Source organism: Gavia stellata, chromosome 20, assembly GCF_030936135.1.
Source record: "Gavia stellata isolate bGavSte3 chromosome 20, bGavSte3.hap2, whole genome shotgun sequence".
Classification (NCBI taxonomy): domain Eukaryota; kingdom Metazoa; phylum Chordata; class Aves; order Gaviiformes; family Gaviidae; genus Gavia; species Gavia stellata.
In genome coordinates, this window is record NC_082613.1 from 4,111,296 (window position 1) to 4,124,872 (window position 13,577).

Consider the following 13,577-nt stretch of genomic DNA (forward strand, 5'->3'; position numbering starts at 1 on the left):
ACAAAGCAGCAGCAAGCTGGCCCCCAGTCCTGGGGCTGCACACTGAGGACTGTTATCAGCCAGGCTGGTGTGAGATAAGGCTATTGTACAATTCGATACCACCTTTCCAGCACGGGACAAGATCACCCCAGTACCCCAGGCAGAACTGAGCTGAGTTTCCACAAAATGAGAATGGGCCAAGTGCTGGGAACTGGATCCAAACTTTGGCAGCTGGACACGGTTTTATTTTGCAGGTGCCCTCATGTGGCAGTCCTGCCCTTGCCTCGTGCTTCTCCCAAACCAGGCTGCTGGCTTCACACATGGTGTGGGATTTGGAAGTGGCATGGAATTGCACATTATACAGGCATTGCACTCTGGTGCAATGTCTTCTCATCAAGCCATGAGCTGCTGGAGAAGAGCCACCAAAAGATGGCTGAACAAGCCTAGAGACCTGGACAACAAATACTCTGGGAATCAATATGAGCAAGACTGCATGAGGCCATGCAACTGCCCTAGTGGGTGGTTGGCTGATTGATTTTACCCCTTCTGATGCTACAGCCACAACGTCCTGCTGAAGCTCTTCCTTCAGACTATTCGTGCACAGCACAAGGCTGTCCACACCATCTACCTAATTTATCTGTGTGTGCAGTTCTCTCCTCTGTCTTGAATTGACATAGTTTGAAATGCCAAGATATGATTTTTCTATTTTTTTTTAGGGGAAAAATAGCTAGTTATTTTTATGGCCAGTAATATTACACAGCAGAAAGACAAGAGAAGCATGAGCTGTGCTCATGCTTTAAGATCCCACCAAAGGTCAGGAAGTATTTAATCTGTCCTATCCAGCAGAAGAGCTCATTTGCCATATAATATGCTTCCCTCCTTGCTCAGAAGCAACATTTGATTTTTCTAGCACAGAAGGCAAACTGCCAGCCTGATGCACCAGCAATGGCATCCAGGAGGGCAGCTTCCTTGATAGGCCAGAAATGCTGAGCCACCTTCTGCCTGGGTGGAATGGGCTTCACATGGTAAAGGACAAGCAGCCGGGAAAGAAGATAAGTTGGAAGACATGGGAAGCCTTTTCCAAGTATACGATTTGCAGACCGGTTTCTCCCACCCCGTTTCCAGAATCCATCTTGGTTTGAGTTGTGTATCGTCTCAAAGTGATGTGAAACTTCAGCTTGTCAAGAGATCTACCCCGTTGCCTGTTCAGGGAAATCTCTTAATTCCTTGCATCCTCACTTCTGCTTCCCATCTGAGAAAGCAAGGGCACGGCCTCAGCTGATGCCAGGCATGTCGCAGAGCTAGCACACATGGGAAGGGGCCAACCCATCCCAGCAGTAGCACAAGCCCTTGCTTTAGCTTCTGGCCCTCTGCATTATACTTTGATGTCCATGTACCACACCAGGATAGTCAGCGTGCCGCATTCCCCACTTCCTTCTTCATCTCATCTGCTCGCCATGCAGCCATACTCGGTGAATCCCTCTCACCTATGCTCTTCAAAACGCTCCTGAGACTGCTAGACAGGCAGACAGTCTGCTTCTAGGTGCCGTATCATTATTGAATCCAAAGTTAATGAATTCAAAGGTTATGGGACTGTGTCAGCTGAGCCAAGGAGCTTTTCAACAGCAGCAGGATCAGGCCTTAAACCCCTTCTCTCCTGTCAGTTAAAATTAACATCTTGGGTGCAGAGTCTGTGGCTGACAAGAAAGACAGGAGCGCAGCTTGGGGGTCTGAGAGTTTGCCAGAAGATGAGTAGCTCACCTATGGAGCTGGGGTCAGAATATCCCTAAGGAAGAAAGTGTCTGGGCAATTCTTTTTGTCTGTCTCAGAATAAATTCTTCACAGATTAGTTCCTTCCTTCTCTAGCTGGCAAAATGCTCCTTGGCATGCAATACTCCATGCTCTGCAGTCCAGGGATGCAGAGCACACTGTGAGAGCTGTGGATTAGCATTAAGGATTGCACTGATTTATTTATTTTTTTCTTCCGTTAAGCTACTGAGCAGATTCAGAGTGGATGTCTCTGTTACGGGACAGTGTGGGATTGTGCTGCATCTGCTACGGCAGCGCCAGGAGAGCAGGAGCCTGGGTCTCCCTGCTGCACTACAGAGCTGCTTCCCTGAGGGTAGCCTCCTATTTGCTGCCCCAGATTTTCCATCCCAGTGCCTTCACAGCCTCTCATCCCTCCCGCTCCAGGTACAGAGCAGACCAAGCAGATTGTCTTTGCTCCCAGCACGGAGCCAGCCTTTGTCACCATCCCCCAGAACAGCTTTGGGGAGCCCTTCGTACTCAACCCCAACACCTGGTCTCTGGTTGTTGAAGCAGAGGGTGTGCTGCTGGTAAGGACCAGCCCCTGTGCTCCATCCACCACAGGGGGCTTCAGCAGCTCCCTGGGGGCAAGTGTCCCAAACGTAACCAACTCTCCCATCTCTCCTCCTAGGACTATCTGGTTTTGCTACCCAGCTCGTACTATGAAGCTCCAATACTTCAGCTAAAGGTCACAGAGCCATGTACCTACCAGCCAGCCCCAGAACAAGCCACCCAGAAGTAAGGATCTCCACATCTTTGTGCTGTGTGGGATCTACTCAGCTCCTCTTGGCCTGGGATTAAGAAATGCATACAGTCCACACTCTCTGAGGGTCTGGATGCAATAAAACTGCTTAGTGGAGTACTTTGCTGTGGATGGTAAATCCCACTGAACCTGCGCTGTCCCAGAAAGCCAGTGCATAGATGATCTCATCCATGGCACAGTCAGTCTGTGTGTTCTCATGGACCCTGGAGGTCCAGCTCATCCAGTAAGACCACAGCCCTCTCCTCTGCTAGGCTGGGTTCCCAGTGCTGGGTTGTATGTCAGTCAACAGCCCTGGAAAATGGCTACAATGAGTTAGGTCTTGTTGGACTATTTAAAATGAATGGGCAGAGTCTGGTAGTGCTTAAAGCATCTCAGTGCATCTGCTTGCTCTGCCCAGGACCTCTCTGTCCATCTTGGCAGGAAGGCTGGGTGGGCTCTGGACACAGTTGTCCCCTCCATTATAGCAGTGGTCCCCAGGATAAAGCACATTGCAAGGGGAGAAGCTTTTTGTTGTTACTGCCATTATGGGTCCTAAAATACACAATCTCTTGCTCCACATTAACCAGAGATGTTCCTTTAGGCAGTGGAGCCTTCATGTTGGACCAAAGCCTTTTCCAAATCTTGCTGGGATCAGGCTGCATGGGTGCTCTTGACTCTGAGATTGTGATGTAACTACCATACTTAGCATTTTTTTTTCTTAATGTTTTTAGCTGCCTCTTGTATAAGTACCTGTCTGTGGACGGCTTCCCTGCAGCATCAGGGGTGGAAGCGGTGTGCAGGCTGGACAACCGGTTACCCAGAGTGTGTCCCACAGAGCAGCTTACCCCCTCCCATCCCCGGATGGCGACATGCAGTGGCAGTGACGTGAGTGACACTTCTGTTTCATCCCTTGCGTGGGCACTGCGGCACTCATCCCCGTGCTCCCGCTGTCTGGTGCTTTACATACACCTGGGCAGGTTACAGGGAGGGCTTTTCACCCATGTACACCCCACTGCTGCCCCCTCAGTCATGCAGCTGTGTGCTTGCATGCCCTGTTGTTCAAGGCACCCAAAAGCAGTGTCTCACATGCAAAGGGCTTGCCAGGACATGCGTGGTATATGGTAAGAGTTGGCCTGTTGTCCCTTCAGCTGCAGAGGAGGCTGGTTTGTAGCACAGGCATCCTGCACATGGTCGCTGCAGGAAGTGGGACAGGAGAGCCCTGCTCAGTCATCTCTCTGTCCTCCAGGTGGAAGTCCAGCTCTCCCTCCCTATTGCCCAGCCTGGGAAATACGTGCTGGTGGTAGAGTACGCCAACACCAACGCTTTGCAGACGGTGGGCATTGCTGTGAGCTCGCCGCACTTAGCCATGCAGCAGGGCACGTTCATCTTCTACCCGTGTGTCTACAGGTATGGTCAGCTCTGAGACGCAGAACGGGTTCAGTCCTCCTCTGACACGGCAAGGACAGCCCCCCCCAGTTGAGCTTTCTCTGCTTTATGACATGAACAAAGCAATGCCTCAGAGTTGTACATCTAAGCTGTGTATGTCCCAACTAATCCTAGCTGGACATGGATTTTAGTGACTGTCCATCCCTGGGAAATACATGGCATCCCTGGCACACTACCTGTGCCAACATAGTCCTCTGATGCCTCTGCCAGGAGGTAATCTTATTGCTCCTGTTTACAGATGGGTACATTGGCAGGGACCCTTATTTAGGGAATGGCCTATGGGCAGGTTTACTGAAGCTGTTGGTGCAGGTCAAACCCTGTACTTTACTGTAAAAGTGTCTGACTTCAGACCTTTGCAACAGGAAACAAACATCTGGGGCGTCCTTGGGAAACTTCACTTTTATGACTTGCCAGAAAAAGTGTCAAAAGATTTACAGGGACTTTGGATAAATACCTTCAGGACCTATAGCTGGCAAGACAAGAATAGCGTCGTGACCTGGCTCGTGTCTGGTTTCAAAATTTGTGTTTCTCTTACAGTTTCCTTTGTCGAGGCATTGCTGTAGATTCCCAGAGCCGCATGGCAACATTTGAACTTACTTCAGAGGCTACCATTCGGTTCACCTCTGATCTGGCTGACTTCTTCCTGGTAAGGCTCCCTGCAAGGGCAGCCCTGTTTGCAGGTTGCAAGGAGGAGAGGCAGGAGCAGTACCTAGCCTGCAGAACGTTTTTCTAGTCCTGTTTGGACTGGATACTAGATCTTAGTCTATGTCATGAGCAGCCCAAGGTGGAGAAAGTGGTCGGTGGTGTGTTTTGAAAGTGGATCATGGGACTGGGATTTCAGAGAAGATGGGGAGAACAAGCTGCTCTTTGAAGAGGGAGCTCTGCAGCAGTGTGGCAGTGTTTCTTTCTATTTTACCTTGAAGGCATTCAAAGTTGCTTAGCCAAGGATAGAACAATCCCATAAATATGTGGAGCTTCTAAACGTCGTAGGGCTTGTGCCAAGGAAGAAGGGGCAGTAAGCAGAGGCGTGACCTGCCATGCATTAGCTGACGTGTCTGATAAGGAGGTGCTTAGTGTGGTCAGCCTGATCGCTGGTGGGCACAAAAACTGCTGTAGGCTCCCAGAGGCAGAGGCTGTCACGTAACCAAACATCTCTCTCTTTCACGTGTGGCAGCACAAAGTGTACCTCGTACCCGCTGCCCAGTTCACCATGGAGTTTATCGAGCCGAAGGTGCATTGCATCAGCATCCATGGCACGTTCTCATCCAACAGGTAAGAGTCTTAGGTCCCTCAGAGTTTTAGCATGAATGTGGCTGTTTCCAAAAGCAGTTGCTTCCCCCACTTCCCTCAGGCTTGGAGCTTTTTGAGTTCTTGACCCAGGAGAAAGAAATCTGTGGCTGAGGCAAAGCTCCTTGCCCATGTCGACCGAGCAGGTAGCAATGGAATAAGGACTGGAAGTCAGGCTGCTGGTCCTTTCCCTGAACACCACACTGCCTCCTGTGGCAGACACTTAAGTGTCATCCTGAATAGCCTTTCCTGTGCTTGCTCACATACAGCAAGAGACACTCACTGTATCCGAATTCTTGACGCTGTTTTGAATCAATATTTGCACAGGCATTAGCCTGTGCAAGGTTCCTGTTCTTCACGCTGAGCCTGTGCTGCAGAGCCCCAGCGGTCCTGGTAGAAAGCTCTCCCTCAGCAGGCATGCTTTGTTACCTGCTAGGTGTTACAGGGCATGCTTCTGCTGCCAGGACCCCATAGCCTCTCTCTTTCCTTGTCGGAGATTTTTACATCCCGTTTTCTCTTTGTCTTGCAGCAGCTCCTGTGTTCCCTCAAGGTTCCTGAAGCTTTCTCAGTCGATCATTTTGGAGGGGGGCCAGACTCTGCCCATCGCTCCTGATGTCCCCCTGGCTCAGGCGGTCCATGTGGCTCCAGCTGGGGTCCCGATGGAGCCTGCACCTCGGCCTCCCACAGCAGTGGACCCCGCCGCAGAGCTCATCCTCCTGCAACCACCGCAGGTAGTGGCATGGGTATGGGTTGGGCTGGTTTGCTGGTGCTGTGACACCAGACACCTGGGCCACAGAGAAGTCTTCATTCTCTATTCAATAGCTTTAGCTATCAGCAGTTAGCATTTTCAGAATTTAATCAGGACTTTAAACCTGTCCCTGAACCTGTAATTCCTGTGGACTCTCCTGTCTTAGCTCCATCCAACCCTGCTTGGTTCTTTGGGCTCCCAGTTAAAGCTTTGCAGGTAGCACCATTAGAGGGGGGAATGTGGAAATGGAGGGATTGAGTCACCAAAAGTCTCAAGACCTGACAGCTGTGGAATAAGAGCACAAATTTGTGCAATAATAAAAAAATATCCCAGCTGTGAGTGCAGCCGTAAGATGTGGGGTTTTGTCTCTTTGTTCTTCTGTTTTGGGCCAGGCTGCTGTTGTGTTTAACAGCCGGATCCAGACCTTGGGACGCTATGCTTTCATCATACACTACTACCAGCCCAACCATCCCACCTTCCCCATGGAAGTGTTAATCAATGGTGGGCGTATCTGGCAAGGTAAGAAGAGCAGGGACCTGGGGGAAGCTGCTGGTAGGCAGAAGCCCTGGAAAGTTTTTCGTGCCAGAGGATAACTGTGGGTTCTCTAAGAAGTGCAAAGTTGAAGCAAGACTGACTCTTGCCTTCCAAACTGGGAGGGTGTGATGGGGACTGCAAGGGAAATGTGGGACCAATATGTTTGTTGTCTTTTCAGGTCACGCCAATGCTACTTTCTGCCCACATGGCTATGGGTGCCGGAGCCTGGTAGTTTCTGAGGACCAGATTGTCCTGGATGTTACCGATAATGATCTGACTGTGGTTGTTCGAGTCCCAGAGGGCAAGCAGCTGTGGCTGGTGAGCTTCTCTCTGGGAAGTTCCCAGGGCATGCTGGATGAGGCTCCAGCAGGCCTGGAGTTTGTCCTTGGGGATTTTTGTCACTGTGTGACCACACGAATGTGTCCCACCATCACTCAGGTTCTGAACTACCCTAGGAAGTTGCAATCTCTAACCTTAGTGGTATAGAATTGAGGGCAGAATTCTCAGAGACTGAATCTGTATATGATGGTTATTCTTCACTGTGTGGTTTTGATACCAAAACAAGGCAGAAGTTGAAACTGTTGCTTTGCATACATAGCTTGTGATAATCCAGAATAAACCTTATTCTGGCCCCAGCAATATTTTGGACCTGCATAGCATTTTTTGTCCAGGCAGGTCTCGGGAGCAGGTAGCCCTTGTTATCGTCAGGCAACAGAACTAGAAGATTGTCCAAAATTTGGATAAGTGGCTGAAAGACAGAATTGGAAGTCAAGTGCCTTCATTCCTAGGAGTTTGAGATGACAGTGACTGCCTGCCTCCGTGCTAAAGCACAGCCAGTGCTGCCCTTTTGGGGTATCCTGCCTTTTTTTTACTCCAGTGAATTTGGGCCACTTCTCACAGGGAGCATTAGAGTAGGTGGACCCTGATGGACAGACCCCAATAGAGAGGTGGTCCCTGGTCTTTCAAGTACTTGGGCACTTTGTGTGTTATGTTATGTTCTGTTCTGTTCCAGCAAGGGATGAGCTGATGAGAAGTTGGTGCATTTGGACTTTTGAGTGAATTCATTTTGGACTGCATCTGTCTGGCTCAGCTAAGGAGCCTGGCTCACCCATCTTGTCCTTGCTTGGCAGGATTACATCCTTGTGGTGCCTGAAGACAGCTACAGCTCTCAGTACCTGCAGGAGGAACCCCTGGACAAGTCCTACGATTTCATCAGCAGCTGTGGCATCAACAGCTTTTACATCAAGTGAGACCCTTGGCTTTGGGTGGCTGCTCTGCTGTCCATGGGTTGCACGTTCCTCAGGGAGCAAAAACCCCTTCCCTTCATGGGCCCTGTGTGTGGCAGGGGAGGGATCCTGGTTAAGGCTTTCCTTGTCTGATGACCAAACCTGTGAGTGTTTGGGGGATCTCAGTGTCACAGGGCTGTTTCTCCCACTAATTCAGTACCTGTTGCTGCAGGAGATCCTGCTGGATTTTGGGGTGGTGGGGAGGCTCTGGTGGTATGCAGCATAGTGATTCCTCCTGCCTTCCCCTGCAGTCCCAGCACATCGTCGAGGTTCTGCCGTGACTCTGCCATCTCGCTCTCCCTCTTCTACAATAACGGGGCACAGCCCTGCCGGTGCCACGAGGCAGGGGCGCGGGGCAGCCAGTGCGAGCCCTTCGGCGGGCAGTGTCCCTGCAAGTCCAACGTCATCGGGCGAGAGTGCTCCCGCTGTGCCACCGGCTACTGGGGCTTCCCCAACTGCAGGCGTGAGTTGTCCCATCTCCCACTCTGCTTTCCCAGCACTTGCTGTTTTGCCCTTTGCAGGGCTGAGGCTGATTTGGGAAATGGCTGCATTTTCCAGCCCTGTCATGGCTCTGCTTGCATGAAAACAGCCCAGCTACCTGCAGAGTGGTTGAGCTCTGCATCCATTGCCTCGTGCTCTCCTTGGGCTGCCTGGGTCTTGCTCCCCCAAACACAGCCCCTTTTCTGCCCCTTCCAGCCTGCGACTGCGGGACACGTCTCTGTGATGAAGTGACAGGGCAGTGCATCTGCCCTCCGCACACCCTGAAGCCGGAGTGTGTCGTCTGCGAGCCCCAGACCTTTGGCTGTCACCCCCTCATTGGCTGCGAGGACTGCAATTGCTCTCGGCCCGGCGTGCAGGAACTGACGGAGCCAGGCTGCGACGTGGACAGTGGGCAGTGCAGGTGAGGGAGCCCTGTCCCAGTGCAGGGCACATCTGGCAGCATCCCTGGTCCCTGCTGGAGGGATGGGACTTGTCGGCAGGTTGCAGGGAGGAAGCGTGCAGGATGGGGAAATCCTTGTCAAGCACTGTGTCCCTGCCAGTGTGGGTGAAGCTCTGAAAGCCCAGCTGCTCCCTGCCCAGCAGCACAAGGCAGAGGTTTCTAATGCTGCGGCTCTTACATCCCATCCAGGTGCAAGCCCAATGTAATCGGGCGACAGTGTGACCTCTGTGCCCCTGGCTTCTACCATTACCCCAACTGCCGGCGGTGTGACTGCCACGAGGCTGGCACTGAAGCAAGCGTGTGTGACCCAGTCACGGGGCAGTGTCACTGCAAGGTCAGTCCTTCAATGCCTTCACGCGGTGCCTTTCTCCTCAACTCTCCTGCTCTGGCTATGAGGGTGAGGGGCTGTGGGTGTCTGGCGTGCTGGGAGGGAGCGGGGCTGCAGAAGGAGAATGCCTGTGTGCCTGAACTACAGCCAGCCTGCTCCATGTGGTGGTGGGTTCAGAGCACCCTGAAAGACTCCTTCTCCCCATCTTTCCTGGCCATTAAGGCTTACTCTTTGGGCTGTCATGGGGAAGATGGGCAGTCTGGGTCCAGCCCCATGTCGGAGCCTATTGCAGGTAAAGCTGTCAGCCCTGTTGACTCCTTCTGCTCCTGCACGACAGCAGAGTAGCTCAGTCTGCTGCTGAGCTGCCTGCTCCAGCTCCTTTGCAGGGCTCACAGGTGCTTTCTCCAAGTGAATTTAATGTTTGATGGGTGGTGTGCAAGCAAACCTGGTCAGGGACTGCTTAATTGTCTTTCAGCATCACATCATTGTGCTTTAATCACTTATATGGCCATCTCTATCCTCCACTAAGGCCTTATGAGAAGCTGCTGACACTGTTGAGCTTTGCTTGTCTTCCAGGAAAATGTGGAGGGCCCGAGGTGTGACCAGTGCCGCCTGGGGACATTTTCTTTGGATGCCAGCAACCCCAAGGGCTGCACTAAGTGTTTCTGCTTTGGTGCAACTGATCGCTGCCGCAGTGCTGAGAAGCACCGAGCTGAGGTGAGAGGGGCCAGGGGCCACCAGAGCCTGCAGTTCAGTTTTGTTCCCATCCACCTGGCTCCCTGCTGCCTTTGGGTCTCTGTCCTGCATTAATCCTACCCCTCTGGAACATACGCTATGAGGAGGGTTCTCTTTGTCTCCCTGGGCCTGTCTCCCACTTCCAGTCCCTTTTCGTGGTCTCTGGGGTCTCATAGTATGGAAAGTCAGGGGAGGGGGGGGACGACTGTGCCAGGCAGGAGGCAGGGGTGGTGCTCAGCTTTCCAGTGGCTTCATCAGGATGCCTTTGAGGTTGTGAGCCTGTTACCATCCTTTCTGCTGCTCTGGGACTTGCTCTTCTGGAGCATCAGCACCCGAATACATTCTGTAGCTCCACCAGAAGATCTACGGTTGCTCTTCCCCCACAGTTCGTCGACATGAACGGGTGGCTCTTGCTGAGCAGCGACCGTCAGGAAGTGCAGACAACCCTGAGCCTGCAGGAGCAGCTCCTCCACGCTGATCTCAAGAACCTCCCGGATGCCTACCAGGAGCTCTACTGGGTTGCACCCAGCTCTTACCTTGGGGACCGGGTAAGAGCACAGTGGCAGCCGGACCAGCAGTCCTGCACATCCCTGACCCCCCAACACGTGTGCCAGCAGCATGCCCACTGACATGCAGGCATTGCTCATGCTCCAGTTGAACATGGACAGCTCTGACCCAGCTCAGTGGTGTAGACTCACAGCAACACATGCAATATGGATCTCCCTTAGGTTTCCTCCTACGGTGGGCACTTGCGCTATGAGCTTCACTCTGATCCACGGAGGGGTGACGTGTTCATTCCCATGGAGTCCCGCCCGGATGTCATCCTGAAGGTGCAGCCCGAGAAATTCACTGGTGCCCCCTGCTAATGCATGAGCAGGATGAGGTGGTGACTGACACCTTCCTTGCTTTTCCCAGGGAAATCAGATGAGCATCATGTTTCTGGAAGGCACCTACCCATCCCCAGGGGAGGTACATGTAGGCCAGCTGCAGCTGGTGGAGGTGAGTTTGCACACACAAGTATGTACCAAGTTAAGTGCTCAGCTGCTACTGAAAGGACAAGTCTAGCATGTAGACAGAAGGGACAATTGCTTTGAGCTCAGTATTTTAGGTGCTACCTATTGCAGCAGAACTGGCTGTGAAGATCCAGGGGCTCTTTTACCTGTGCAAAGGGGAGACATCCCAGCAGCAGGGAAGTGAAGGCTAGGCTGGATGTTCATGTGCCTGTGCTTCCTGCCAGTAATGTCAGGTCTTCTCCCACTAGGGTAACTTCAGGCACACAGAGACACACAACCCTGTGTCTAGAGAGGAGCTCATGATGGTGCTGGCAAACCTGGAACAGCTGCAGATCCGGGCACTCTTCTCCCAGCTCTCTTCCTCTGTGTCCCTGCGCCGCGTGGTCCTGGAGATGGCAACAGATACAGCTATGGGCATCCGTGCCAGCAACGTGGAGCTGTGCTTTTGCCCAGCTAACTACCAGGGGGACTCCTGCCAGGTAAGGGTGAAAGCGGTCGTGCTGCTTCAGGCAGAGGCGGGGAGTCAAACAGTCACGTTTTGGGTCTCAGCCCCCCCTTGTGCTTGGTGTGGGTGGCAGCCGTGGGGTTTGGATGTTTGTGCAAAGCAGTGGTGCCAGAGTACCAGCTTCCAAGCTGACCCCTGAGGGCTTCAGTTGAAATTACAGCTCAGGTTGTGCCCGAGGAAGGAGCAGCATCTCCCAGGCTCCCCCACACCAGCCCACTCTCAGCTCCCCTCCCACCGCAACACAGTGCGCCTGGGAGAGGTGCGTTAGCTGTATCTGCCCTCTTGGAAGAGACATGATGGGGAAATCGTTCAGGTGTTGCAGTCCAAAATTACATGCATGCAGTACCTTGGAATAGGTCCTTCTGTCTGGCCAATTATCTCCTATTGATAAGGAGCAGGAAGGAGCTGCACTGAAAGATCTTTGTTGTTGCTTTTAATCGCTTCTCCATCAGTACAACCCTGTGGGAATTCTGTCATGGAAACTAAATTAGTCTCTTTGCTTTGCCTGCGTGTATTGGGCTGTTTTTCAGATCTCTGCCTTTTTCTCTGTCCTCAGGAATGTGCTCCAGGTTACTACAGGGACACCAAGGGGCTCTTTCTGGGAAAATGCATCCCATGTCATTGCAACGGCCACTCAGATCAGTGCCTGCCGGGGTCTGGGATATGCCTTGTAAGTAAACAGTGAAGCAGCGTGTTATTTTGGAGTTATAAGGTCTGTAGCCTGTGATTAAAAAGCTCTTCACATACTAACTGAGCTGGCAGGACTGTGCCTGAATTGGAGCATTAGCTGCATGTGCCATTTCAGGGGTGGTCCCGTTCAGGGTCAGTTTACAGTGAAAAACAGTTTTGGGAAAGAGGAGGGACTGAAGCATCCAGGTATCTGGTAGGGAATTCTTTGTGCAACCCACCATTTCTTGCTGTCAGTGCTAAGCCCACAACCTGCCTTTTCCTTGCAGAACTGCCAGCACAACACAGAGGGAGACCACTGTGAGCGATGCAAGGATGGCTACGTAGGCAGCCACTCTGCCGAAGAACCACTACAGTGTGTTGGATGTCCGTGCCCTCTTTCAGTTGCCTCCAACAAGTAAGCACCCTCGGATGGGATTGCCTGTTTGGCCTCACTGTTTAACCACTGGGAACCATGCTGTGCCACATCAGGGCACTGGCTTGGCGCTGGCAAGTGTCCCAAACCATGTCCATGGCCTCTTACCCAAGGGCCCAGCAGCCCACACTGAGCGCTCAGCTCTCCTGGCACCACGTCAGGGGTAACTGCACCTTCCTGTTTACCCCTTATCGTTCCAGTTTTGCCATTGGTTGTGTCCACAAGGGCTCCAACACACAGTGCCTCTGCAAGCCTGGCTACGCTGGATCCAACTGTGAGCGGTAAGCGTGATGGCACCCATGTTTCTGGGGCCTCAGACACACTAGTCCCATGCAGCCACTGCTGTGGCAGAAGAGAATTTGTCCTAGTAAAGGCTGCAGAGGAAACGGTTGACTCTGCCCCCAGTGTGCTTTGCTCTGGCAGGATTTCTTTTAATCCTTTTCAGCCTGCAAATGCCCTATTTCTGTCTCCACTGCTGATATATTGTGTTACTATGGGTGTATTAGCTGTGCTTTGCCTTGATTTGTGACAAAGGCACCTTTCTGGTGTATCATGAGGCAAAACACAAAGTGCTTTGAGATCCCTGAGGGTTGCAGCAGTTACAAGCATTTGATGCTCGCACTGTTATAATTGCACAAGACTCAAGCATGGTGCAGGCACGACCTGTGGGGATCCCCTCAATGCCTGGCTGTGTTTTAACTTGCTGTATTTCTCCAGGTGTGCCCCAGGATACTATGGCAATCCCTTGGTGATTGGCAGCTCGTGCCAGCCCTGCAACTGCAGCGGGAACACGGATCCCAACATGCTGTTCAGCAGCTGCGACTCCCTGACAGGCGCCTGCACAGGGTGCATGCACCACACGGCTGGCGCACGGTGCGAGGTCTGTGCCCCCGGCTACTACGGGGACGCAGTGGCAGCCAAGAACTGCACACGTGAGTGGGGCAGGCAGCAAGCACTGGGAGGGGAAGATGGACAGACTGACCGTGGACATATTTAGCACCTTAGCCAGGCAGTGCGTTGCCCCAGTGAGTCACACGCATGGTTGCACATGTTGCAGGCATCCTCTAAAGGGGGGATAATGGGGAAGAAAACAACTCCAAAAACCTGCCCTCCAGCATCACAACTC

The 13,577-nt window shown here is 52.5% G+C and overlaps 1 protein-coding gene across 1 annotated transcript in view; it reads left to right on the top strand.

The window, feature by feature from the left end:
- The window catches only part of LAMA5 (laminin subunit alpha 5), a 93,641-nt gene that overhangs the window by 64,814 nt on the left and 15,250 nt on the right, over positions 1-13,577 (top strand). Inside the window, exons 24-45 of the mRNA XM_059827370.1 lie at positions 2,173-2,315; positions 2,417-2,523; positions 3,259-3,412; positions 3,774-3,934; positions 4,511-4,619; positions 5,148-5,245; positions 5,790-5,991; positions 6,401-6,527; positions 6,721-6,860; positions 7,673-7,788; positions 8,080-8,291; positions 8,525-8,729; positions 8,958-9,102; positions 9,673-9,813; positions 10,218-10,379; positions 10,560-10,661; positions 10,747-10,830; positions 11,093-11,323; positions 11,906-12,019; positions 12,306-12,433; positions 12,652-12,732; positions 13,169-13,383. Coding sequence (XP_059683353.1) covers positions 2,173-2,315; positions 2,417-2,523; positions 3,259-3,412; positions 3,774-3,934; positions 4,511-4,619; positions 5,148-5,245; positions 5,790-5,991; positions 6,401-6,527; positions 6,721-6,860; positions 7,673-7,788; positions 8,080-8,291; positions 8,525-8,729; positions 8,958-9,102; positions 9,673-9,813; positions 10,218-10,379; positions 10,560-10,661; positions 10,747-10,830; positions 11,093-11,323; positions 11,906-12,019; positions 12,306-12,433; positions 12,652-12,732; positions 13,169-13,383 — 3,177 coding nt within the window. The remainder of the gene's footprint in view (positions 1-2,172; positions 2,316-2,416; positions 2,524-3,258; positions 3,413-3,773; positions 3,935-4,510; positions 4,620-5,147; positions 5,246-5,789; positions 5,992-6,400; positions 6,528-6,720; positions 6,861-7,672; positions 7,789-8,079; positions 8,292-8,524; positions 8,730-8,957; positions 9,103-9,672; positions 9,814-10,217; positions 10,380-10,559; positions 10,662-10,746; positions 10,831-11,092; positions 11,324-11,905; positions 12,020-12,305; positions 12,434-12,651; positions 12,733-13,168; positions 13,384-13,577) is intronic.